Source organism: Marmota flaviventris, chromosome 5, assembly GCF_047511675.1.
Source record: "Marmota flaviventris isolate mMarFla1 chromosome 5, mMarFla1.hap1, whole genome shotgun sequence".
In the NCBI taxonomy this organism is placed as follows: Eukaryota; Metazoa; Chordata; class Mammalia; order Rodentia; family Sciuridae; genus Marmota; species Marmota flaviventris.
This window is the reverse complement of record NC_092502.1, coordinates 110,712,361-110,724,364: the sequence shown is the minus strand read 5'-3', so window position 1 is coordinate 110,724,364 and position 12,004 is coordinate 110,712,361. Positions and strand designations below refer to the sequence as shown.

The following is a 12,004-nucleotide window of genomic DNA, read 5'->3' as shown; positions in this document are numbered from 1 at the left end:
TTATGCTATCAGGGCAGATGCTTTGGATGACTCATATTTCCAATTTAGGGGAAGAACCTGCTTGGTCTTATAATATCGAGCCAATTCGTGAATTTGGCTCTATCAGAATCAGGTGGAATTTAGCATCCTTATTCTTTCTATTCCTCTCAAGATGCTTTTGAACAGCAACTGCTTTCTTAATTACATGGTAGAGATCCTCAGGAACATCAGGAGCAAGTCCTTTGGATTTAATGATTCGCAAAGATTTTATTGCCAGTCACAAAATGTACTCGTGTAACACCATGTTTGTGAGTCCCTCAATATCTCGTCGATTTATGGGGGAGTCAGACCCTTCTTGGACAGTTTGTAAATCTGCTCCTTCACATCATTAGATGGCAATTTCAATCAGGTGGGGATGCTGGGGTGAAAGGGCAGAGCTGACTGGAACAGCATGCATGCATGCTGGGAGCATCCTGGAGCCTACATACTACCCATGATGGCAGCAGTCAGGCAGCAGAAAAACTAATTTTTTATTTTGAGACAGGGTTTCACTAAGTTGTTAGGGCCTTCCTAAATTACTGTGGCTGGCTTTGAACTTTTTAAGAGAGAGAGAGAGAATTTTTTGATATTTATTTTTTTAGTTTTCGGCGGACACAACATCCTTGTTTGTATGTGGTGCTGAGGATCGAACCTGGGCCGCACACGTGCCAGGCGAGCACGCTACCGCTTGAGCCACATCCCCAGCCCTGGCTTTGAACTCTTGATCCTACTGCCTCAGCCTGCCAAGCTACTTGGATTAGTACTTCTACCATTGACAGTGGTGCCAATCACTTAGGGATTTTACTGAAGTACATATTCTGATTAATAGGTTGGAATGGGTACTGGGATTCTGCTTTGCTCCCAGATGGTACCCATCCTGTTCTGTGTCCTTTTACCCCCTTTCTTTGCTCAGAAAGTAAGCACTTAACTACTTTAACTGACCTGAATTTGATAAAATGTATTTATTAGGTTATTAGATTTATGAAGGAAGAATTTCAAGGCATTCATTGGTGGGTTGAAATTTCTGGACTATAGATTTTATTAATCAAATTTTGACTGAGCACTTCTTTGTGCTAGAAATTAGTCCTAGAGATCAGGGATAAGTGATGGTCAAGACAGATATGCGTCTCACTTGTGAGACGCATATCTGTCTCACCTTGTCTTCCAGGGAGGTGGAGATGGTGGCAGTAGAGAGAAAGAGGCAGACAGAGACAGGGAGGGAGAGAATGAATAATGGTTTTAGGTGTGGGGGGAAATTTGGGCTGAATATAAAGCAAGTTTGGTGTGATGGAGTGAGTGACCTGGACAGCATTTCTGAGGTTACATTTGAACTGAGACTTGAATATGGGAGCTGTCTAGACGGGAACTTGCAAGATCAATGCCCTCCTCGGATTGACTCCTCCATTCTAGGCAGAGTCTTAAAATATGTGGGTTTTTTTAAAGAATCACCTTGGAAACCTTATTAAAAATGCAATTCTGACACAAAGCTAGGCTATTTCAAAATCAGCCAGATTTCACATTTTTTAAAAAATATTTATTTTTAGTTTTAGGTGGACACAATATTTTATTTTTACGTGATGCCAAAGATCGAACCCAGTGCCTCACACATGCTAGGCGAGCGCACTACTTGAGCCACATCCCCAGCCCAGATTTCACATTTTTTAAAAGACGATGTGTTAATGATGTCCTATAATCCAGATAGAATCATTTAACATCAGGTACAATTTAAACTTTTTTTTTTTGTACTGAGAATTGAACTCAGAGGTATTTTACCACTGAGCTACAGTTCCTTCCCAGTTCCTCCCTCCTAACCCCAGACACAGGGTCTCCCTGAGTTGCTGAGGCTTTTGCTAAATTGTTGAGACTGGCTTAGCCTCCTAAGTCACTGGGATTACTGGTGTGTGCCCTGCCCAATTTAAACTTTTTTATTTATTTATATGCGATGCTGAGAATTGAACCCATTACCCTGATCTTTAAATAGTTTTCTTTAAAAGAATAATTTGAGGGCATAGCATTTTGAGACTACCTTCCTCCCCCGCAAGTGGCTCACTTTATCACTAAACTACATCCCCAGCCATTTTTTAAATTTTTGTTTTGAGACAGGGTCTCAAAAAATTGCCCAACTTGGCCTTAAACTTGTGATTCATCCTCCTGAGTAGTTTGGGATTACAGGTGCACCACTGCACCCAGCTCTTCTCTTGCTTTTTTTTTTTTTTTTTTAGTTTTAGATGGACATAATACCTTTAATTAATTTTTGAACTTTTTTTTTAGACATCGATGGACCTTTATTTTATTCATTTATTTATATGTGGTGCTGAGAATGGAATCCAGTGCCTCACACATGTAAGGCAAGTGCTCTACCACTGAGCCACAGCCTCAGCCCTCTTGGCTTGCTTTTTTGCCCCTGCCTCTAAAATAGCTTTCTCATTTTGTCTCTTTCACAATCTAGACACATTAGTAGAGGTGATCAGTGGGCAAGTGGGCAAGTCCAGTGGCCTTTTCACTTGTTTTATTTTTTTCCTTCACTTAATACATACCTAGTGTTGCTAGGCTGGGCTTCTTCTCCTTTAGCTGTTTCTGTAAACCACAGTTGCAGACTTTGCCTTGTAAGAGACACCCCCCCTCAACCCAGTTTAGTCTCCAAAAAATAACACAAAATAACATGTTTTGCATACGTGGCATGAATGTAAATCATTATTTGTTATTCTTGGAAGAGGGATAGAGTCAGGGTGAAGGAGAGACTTCCTAACATTGAAAAGAAATCTGCCCCTGTGGTTTTGGCTTGTTTTTGTTTTTAACCATTTCTAGAACTACAAAGACAGCTCTTAAGATATTTCAGGGCTGCCAGAGTGATTCTTCTAATGTCAAGTTCTCCAGGCCAAACATTTCCTGTTTTTCTAATCATTTGCAATCAGACATGTTTTATTTTTTAAAATTATATATTTTTAAAAAATTCTTAACAATCTTAGTTACCCTCCTGGAGAGTTACCTAGTTTACAACTTGAACGGGTTTCAAATTTTGTTTGTTCTATTTAATAACTGTAGCATTCCTAGATCTGAGCATTATTTCTGTGAGTGCTCCTAGAGTTCAGGATAATTTTGTAACTTTTGTTGTAGTGTTCACTAAGGAAATGCACTTTTCAAATGAACATCTGTTAAGCCAGGTCCCCTTTATCCTGTATTGTAGTCTTGATTTTTTTGAATTGAGTTTGCTTTGTTTTTGATGCTGGGGATGGAACTCAGGACCTTACATGTCCTAGACAAGCACTGTATCACTGAGCTACACTCCCAACACTGTTTTTGGTGGCATTGGGAATCAAACCCTGCACATGTTAGCAAGCACTCTGCCATTGAACTATAACCCCAGCCCTGAATTTCCCTTTTTGTATTAGTATTCATGCCTCCAAATACCTACTGCCTAAACCCTTAAGTTTCTCACCTGAAGAAATGCCTTACTATGAATGCATTTGCTCCTTTTCTTTAATACCTTATCTTACTTATCCTAGCCCAATGGTCAGGATTATGACCCACTTTGACAGAGGAGGTAGGTCCCTGAAGCTCAAAGAAGATAAGGAACTTGTTTCAGGTTGTGAACCAGTAAATAGGGGCTGTTAAAACTACTAAGTTTGCTACAACTCTGACTTTATGGAGATGTTGCTCAATGTTGATGGGTCCTAATCAGTGGGTTAGTTATTCCTGTTCAGTGTTTGATCAACTGCAAATCTGAATAAGCTTGTCTGGCTGACCTTGTCTGTGGTCACCACTATAGACCTCCCTCCAGGTAAGCATAAATGGCCCATTCTTTTGTACTAAGTAGATGCTATTATTTAGCCCCTTGGGAATCTGCCCAATACACAAGCATGTATTCAAGTTTCCCAGGATTCTTTCTCTCTCTGAGTTTCCTTCATCTACTAGTCTGGTAACTTCCAAAAAAGAAACAAAGGTGTGGCATGACTTGTTCTTAATGAGCTTTCTAAAATTATTTGTTTCACAACCTAAAATCTCTGTTATTAGAGGAGACATGACAACTAAACTCTGAATCCAGGAAATAGCAGTTTGAAAAGAAATTTTGTTTGAATTTCTGACAACTTCAGCTTAATCTGAATTAATTTAGAATTTTCAAAATCTACCTACCACTGAGCCTGGAATTTGGGGGATAGTCTTGAATGACTGAATTGTAGGTATAGAAGGGATAAGATTCATCTAAGGTCAATATTTACTATTTTACATTCAGCTTCTAAAATAGGCTACCATATTTAATGTTTAAATTCAGTTTTTTTTATAAGGTCCTTTTTCTGAACACTAATTGGGAAGAAAATCTGGACTTTTATCTTTCATAGCACCATAATATTTTGGCCTAATACTCAATTATATGTGTATGTTCACCATTAGAATATGAAGAAATTTATTTGGGTGTTACATATGGTTTGTATATTTTTCTATATGTTGTACTTCAGGAAAGTGGAGTTGTTTTTTGTTTTTGATATTGGGAATTAAATCCAGGATATGGCTCTGTGGTTAAACACCCCTGGGTTTTAAATTGTGATCCTCCTGCCTCATCTTCCCAAATTGCTGAGATTATAGGTGTGCAGCACCATACCCTGCTATTGTTATGGATTCTAAAGAACAGTGCTTAAAGAGTTTGAATTGATTTGTTCTTCCCAATAAAGTCATGTACAATTGCACATACTTTATTTGAAAAGGAAAAAATATTACACTTTAATATACTCAGAGTATAGATCTTGCTCAAGTGTCATTTGAGGATAATGCCTTAGAAAGTTCATTTGATCTGATACTTATTATTTTCAATCTTGAAAGCACAAGAAGCTTTGCAGGTAAAAATGTCCATGGTCCAATCTGACTCATTAAACATTCAACAAATATTTGTATGAATGTGTTAGTCATGTTTTAATCAGTGAAATAGGCAAAAATTCCTGCTCATGGAATTTACCTTCTGGTGGATCTCAGAATTCCCTATTCCATAATTACTGGTGTCCCCTGGAAATAACTTTTTTTTTTGAACCTGGGATTGAACCCAGGGATGTTTAAGCACAGAGCTATATCCTCAGTCCTCCCTGTCCTTTTTAAAATGTTTTATTTAGAGACAGGGTCTCACTAAGTTTCTTAAGGCCTCATTAAGTTGCTGAGGCTGGCTTTGAACTTGCAATCCTCCTGCCTCAGCCTCCCAAAATCACTGGGATTACAGGTCTGAGTCACCGTGTCCTGCCTCCTGGAAATAATTTATTGCTGCTATATTAAGGAATATAACTTACTGCTTATACCTGAGAGGCATGAAGTGCTATAGCTAATGTGCTGAATACCTTCTGGGGTTTCCAGCACTGGATTTTCTAAAAGAAACCTCAAGCTTTTTGGGTTTGGGGATTGTGTGTTTACCTCATCATATTGAGGTAAGAGTAGCTAGTCTTTCCAGGACAGCTCTTAGTGCCCATGGATTCACCTGGGACCTAGGCAGAAGATATCTAGTCTTACTGCCTCATGGACATACTACCAATTGTCTACACCACCCAAAAGTTAGCATATCACAAATGGAACTCATTTTTAAATGCTGTGGTAGTGGAAAGCTCATGAGATCTTGTGGGTTCAACTCACATCTAAATGACTCACTGCCTTCCTCTGGACTTTAGCATAATTACTTCACATCTCTTTCTGACCTTTTCTGCATCTATATGTGAAGTGGCTAGTCAGGGTTGTTTTAAGGGTGAAATGAGAAATTTATGTAGAGTGCCTGGCACATTGCTACTTATGTGATATGTTTGTTTTCTTCCTCTCTTAGCTCCTAAGTCCTTCGTTACCTTTCCTGGGTTTGCTATAGCTGGTCCAGGTGCTCTTTTTAACTCTTGTCTCTTTGTTCTAACTTATTCATATCTCCTCTGCAGAGAATCTTGAATGGGCTCCCTATTTCCTACTTGAATGAGGTGACAAACTCCTATCAGACTTTGACTCCTTTTTTTTCACCATAGCCTTATTTTAAGAGGTTAATCATGCTAACATGTCCCCACCTGGTTTCTTCTCTTCTACAAAACCATCCACAGTCATGTCAGTATCTGCCCAGGCTTGGTGTCCTTCCTTCTTTCCAGGATCCCATCTTCTGGATCTTTAAGTATTTTATATTTATACCTGTACTGTATCTTATCATGTATTTCAGCCTTGAATAATTCCTGAAGTGATGACTATTTTGTGTGTGTGACTTAAGGAGAACGGTGTCCCAAACTTAACTTTCACAGTCTTCTCTGTATATTTAGGGACTTAATAAATATGTGTTGATTGAGTGAAATTCCTTGCAGATGTTTAGGGATTTGTGCTCTGAGGAGTTTTAGAACAATCTTTCTGCTTTTTTCTTAGAAAAAGACCTTTTTTTTTTTTTAATGGTACTGGGGGCTGAATCCAGGGGTGCTCTATCACTGAGCCACATGCGCAGCCCATTTTATTTAATTTTATTTTTTATATTTTGAGACAGGGTCTAGCTAAGTTGCTTAGGGCCTTGCTAAATTGCTAAGGCTGATCTTGAACTTGAGACTCTCTTGCCTTAACCTGAGTTGCTGGGATTATAGGCATGCACCACTACACCCAACAAGATGGGGTCTTGATAAATTGATCAGGCTGGCCTCACGCTTTTGAATGGCTGAGATTACAGGCCTGCACTGCCACACCCAGCTAAAGGCAAACTTTTTAATCAATTAGATTATGCTTTAGTTTACACTGAGGGGCTAGTATGTGCTAGACTATGTGTCCTTTCATATGCATTTGTTTTAATAAGCTTTCAAAAGTAATATGAAATAATTTACTTTTGAGAAATTTTCTTTACAGTTCCTTGTTCTTTGAGGTGACTACTTTAAAAATATTTTCACTTAGCTATAAAAGGCTAATTTATGAAATTTTCATTACTGTAATAGAACTTGGGATTTAAGGATGCTTGTGTCCTTTGGATGTGCAGAGCATAATGCTATGAGGAATACAGGGCAAATAGTTCTTATACTCAGTGATTACATAGTGTAAAAGTGGCAGTGTAGCATGAATGGTTGCTTGGGGTTGGAGTCAGGTTTTCTTCATGATGCAGGAAAACTAACCTCAATAGTAATGACATTGCCCTATTGTCATTGTTTAGATTGGCTGATCTTGGGAGCTACAGGGAATTGCTCATCCTAAAGCAGGTGACCAGTGACATCAGTCATGTCATCCAGGCCTTTTGAAAGTCCGCCTCCTTATAGACCTGATGAATTGTAAGTAAATCATTTTTTAGATTTTTCGTTTTAGTAAGGTCTGACACATGTGAAAAAAAAATGTGTATGTTGAAACTTTGATCTATTAAATGTTCTTTTTTTTTTTGATACAGGGGATTGAATCCAGGGGTACTTAACCGCTGAGCCACATTCCCAGCCCTTTTTATTTTTCATTTTGAGACAAGGTCTCAGTAAGTTGCTTAGGGCCTTGCTAAGTTGCTGAGGCTAGCTTTGAATTTATGATGCTCCTCCCTCAGCCTTCTGAGTCGCTGGGATTACTGGGAATGCATGACACGTGGATATTAAATGTTCTTAAAAATTAAACAATATGTGCACTTGTATTAAACTATAGGGCTGGGATTGTGGCTCAGAGGGAGAGCGTTTGCCACACATACTTGAGGCACTGGGTTCAATCCTCAGCACCACATTAAAAAAAAAATAAAGATATTGTGTCTACCTATAACTAAAAATAAATAAATAAATAAATAAATAAACTGTACCAGGAACACCGAGTGAAAAGTATATTTCTCTTTTAATCTTAAATTCTAGCATGACAGCTTTTCTCTCCAGAAGCAACTACTGTCACCCATTTTTTTCTTCCTCCTCAATTCTTTTTCTTTTTCTTTCTTTCTTTCTTTTTTTTTGGGTGCTGGGGATTGAACCCAGGGGTGCTCTATCACTGAATTTTTAAATTTTGAGAAAAGAGTTTTGCTAAGTTGCCCTTGATGGCCTCAAACTTGTGATCCTCCTGCTTTAGCCTTCTCAGTAGCTGCAATTAACAGATGTGTATCACCACACCTGGCTCCTAATACCCATTTCTAATGTTTGCCTCAGGATTGTCTAGGTTGATATTTGTGTGCATATTTATTCCTTTTTGTTTTTTACACATGATATGAAACTTCAATATTAACAACTATTTAAATGGCTATTGGGAACATATTGCAATTTTTAAAAATAACAGATTTATTGAGATATAACTCATGCACCATAGAATTTGCCAATTTAGAATAGACAGCTCACTGGTTTTTAGTATATTCATAAACTTAAACAACAATCACCACAATTAATTTTAGAACATTTTATCATCTTCCAAACCTTCCTGTTAGCTCACACTTCCCGTACACCAGTCCTATGCAACCACCACCTACTTTTTGTCTCTGTATTTGTCTACTCTGGATATTTCATATAAATGGAATCATATGATAAGTGACCTCTTGTAACTGGCTTCCTCACTTAGCATAATGTTTTCCATATTGTGAACTTTAAAAATGATTCTTGCCTTTATATAAAACAAGTCAATTTGAGGGTTCTTGGGTCCTTGGTCATTTGGGGATTTATCAGTGGATTATATTTTAAATTTGACATCAAACGTGGATAGGAATTTCTTTTTAAAAGTAGTTGTAGCTTTAATTCTGATAACAGGAAAAAACACATTTCTCTTGTACTCTTACAACACAATCATTAGAGAATGCCTGTATGACATCTGGTCATCAAAATGTGTGGGGATTTTTCCTCACTAGCATCAGCTGTAGGCACCAGCTGGGTGTTCTCCAATTCAGCTCTGAACCTATCTACCTGGAGATAGCATAGATTACAGATTGAGGATACAGTCCTAGTATACTGCCTCCCACTTCTGATGTGTCTTAGGCACACTTAATGGCCTATGGTCTGACTGACCTGCTATCAGTTGGGGTTCCCACAACCTCCTCCTTGGGTTTGATTAATTTACTTGAGTGACTCACAGAACTCGGGGAAACTCTTACTCTTACTAGTGAACACCAGATAAACAGATACATAGGGTGAATTATGTATGCTCAATGTCTTACTCTCTTGACACAATGAACTGTGGAATGAGAGTATCCTGTTCAGTTTTTTGACTCCATTGCCCGGAACAGTGCCCAGCACAAGTCAGCCTGACAGCTCCAGTAAACAGTTGTTAACTGAATGAAAGAATGAAAGAATGAATGTGTTTTCTTTTTTCTTTCTTTCTTTTTTTTTAGAGAGAGAGAGAGAATTTTTTAATATTTATTTTATTTTTTGGCAGACACAACATCTTTGTTTGTATGTGGTGCTGAGGATCGAACCCAGGCCGCACACATGCCAGGCGAGCGTGCTACCGCTTGAGCCACATCCCCAGCCCCTGAATCTGTTTTCTTAACTAGGAGAATGAGGCTGCCAGGAACTACCCAGAATAGGCCAGTGTAGTTGTTATGTTCGATCGCACCTGTCCTGTGCCACACAGGCAAAAAGGTTGATATCATTGTTCTAAAAGTGTCTGGGTCTCAACCCTAGGAATTACAATTTATAGTATGTACCATCTGAGATTTTTTTTTTTTCCCCCTGCAGTGCTGGGTATTGAACTCAGTGCCTTGAACTTGCTAGGCAAGTGCTCTAGTATATGAGAATGAGAACAAAAATGATTATGTTACATCCCCTGCCCATCATCTGAGAGTTTTACATTTTCTAGGTGATCCTAAGATGGAGCAAATTTTGAGATCCTCTGCTCTGTAGTATATACAGAGTAGTCATTCTCCAGGTATGTTTCTAAGGCTGGTAACATCTGTATCAGCTGGAAACTTGTTTTATCTCAGAACTGCAGAATTAGTAACTCAAGCTAGAACCAAGAATCTTTTAATTGGGCCTGCGGTTGTAGCTCAGAGTGCTTGCATAGCATGTATGAAGCACTAGGTTCGATCCTCAGCACCACATCAAAATAAATAAATAAAGATATTGTGTTCAACTACAACTGGAAAAAAAAATCTTTTAACAATCCTTTTCAGCTGATTCAGTGGGCCATAATAATAGTTTCATTTACCAATGGTTTGTTTAAATTATTCCAAGTGCTTTGTATATTCTTTGTGCTTACACTAAAAAGTGCTAACATAAAGTTCTTTTCATATGTATTTCAGCAAACCGAATCATTATGCACCAAGCAATGACATATATGGTGGAGAAATGCATGTTCGGCCAATGCTCTCTCAGCCTGCATATTCTTTTTACCCAGAAGATGAAATTCTTCACTTCTACAAATGGACATCTCCTCCAGGAGTGATTCGTATTCTGTCTATGCTCATTATTGTGATGTGTATTGCTATATTTGCCTGTGTTGCCTCCACACTTGCCTGGGACAGAGGCTATGGAACTGGCTTACTAGGAGGTGGTTTTGGCTACCCTTATGGAGGAAGTAGCTTTGGTGGCTATGGAGGCAGCTATGGCTATGGTTATGGCTACGGTTATGGCTATGGAGGAGGCTATACGGATCCAAGAGCGGCAAAGGGCTTCCTGTTGGCCATGGCTGCCTTTTGTTTCATTGCCTCATTGGCAATATTTGTTACCAGTGTTATAAGATCTGAAATATCCAGAACAAGAGGATATTACTTGACTGTGATAATAGTGAGTGCTATCCTAGGTATCCTGGTGTTTATTGCCACAATTGTCTATATAATGGGAGTCAACCCAACTGCCCAGGCTTCTGGATCTTTATATAGTTCACAAATATATGCCCTCTGCAACCAGTTCTATACACCTGCAGTTTCTGGAGTCTATGTGGATCAGTATTTGTATCACTACTGTGTGGTGGATCCCCAGGAGGTATGAATAATGTTTTGTTTGTCCCTATCCACTTGGGTCAAAGGGTTTCAACTTGAAATATGTAATAGAGTCACTCTGGAAATGTTTTAAAAATATTGGCTTTGGTCAGATGTGGTAGTGCATGCCTGTAATCCCAGCAACTTTGGAGACTGAGGCAGGAGGATCACAAATTGGAGGCCAGCCATAGCAACTTAGTGAGACCCTCAGCAGCTTAGCAAGACCTTATCTCAAAATGAAAAACGAAAAGGATTGGGGATGTAGCTCAGTGGTAAAGTGACCCTGAGTTCAATCCCCAGTAACCTGCCCTTCCCTGCCACCAAAACAATTGATGCCAAGGCTCTTCTTCTAATTATATCAGAATGTGGTGGAAACACTGGGTGTCATTATTAATATATAATTAAGATACTGTATAACTCTACCCATTTGAAGAACAGTTCACTGATTTGTAGTCTATTCAGAGGATTGTACAACTATTGCCACAGTCAATTTTAGAATAATTTCACTATCTCAAAAAGAGTTCCTGGGGTTGTGTTGTAGAGCACTTGCATAGCATGCTTGAGGCACTGGGATTGATCCTCAGCACCACATAAAAATAAAATATTGTGTCCACTTATAACTAAAAAATAAATAAATAAATAAATCCCTAGTACCCAATAGCAGTTAGTCTTCATTTTTCTAACCCTTCTGGTCAACCACTAATTCTAATTTGTCTATTTTCTGTGTATTTAATATATTCTCACAATATGTGGTCTTTTGTGATTGGCTTCTTTCACTTAGCATGATGTCTTAAAAGTTTGCCTTGTTTTTAGCATGTATGAGTCTTACATTTTTATTGTAATCCAGTATATGTACATGTCACATTCTGTTTATCCTTTGTTGATAATCATTCAGGCTTTTTTCTTACTGGCTGTTACAAATAATGTTTTGAATGTTGGTGTTCAAGTTTTGGTGTGACCCGCGTTTGAATATCTCTTGGGTTGGATGTAAATCTAAGGGTAGAATTAGTAAGTCACATGGTGATTCTGTTTAACCTATTGAGGAACTACCAGATTTTTCCAGTGAGGTTGCATTATTTTATATTCACACCAGAAAGGTGTAAGGGTTCAGATTTCTCCATTTTCTTACCAACCCTTGTTATTGTCAGTCTGTCTGAT

At 38.5% G+C, this 12,004-nt stretch overlaps 1 protein-coding gene and 1 pseudogene across 1 annotated transcript in view; one reads left to right on the top strand and one right to left on the bottom strand.

Moving 5' to 3' along the window:
• LOC139705916 (small ribosomal subunit protein uS15 pseudogene) lies at nt 1-432 on the bottom strand (annotated as a pseudogene).
• Nucleotides 433-7,209: 6,777 nt separating this feature from the next.
• Nucleotides 7,210-12,004, top strand: part of Ocln (occludin) — a 40,088-nt gene continuing 35,293 nt past the window's right edge. The window contains exons 1-2 of the mRNA XM_027951620.2: nt 7,210-7,259; nt 10,169-10,850. Coding sequence (XP_027807421.2) covers nt 7,210-7,259; nt 10,169-10,850 — 732 coding nt within the window. The remainder of the gene's footprint in view (nt 7,260-10,168; nt 10,851-12,004) is intronic.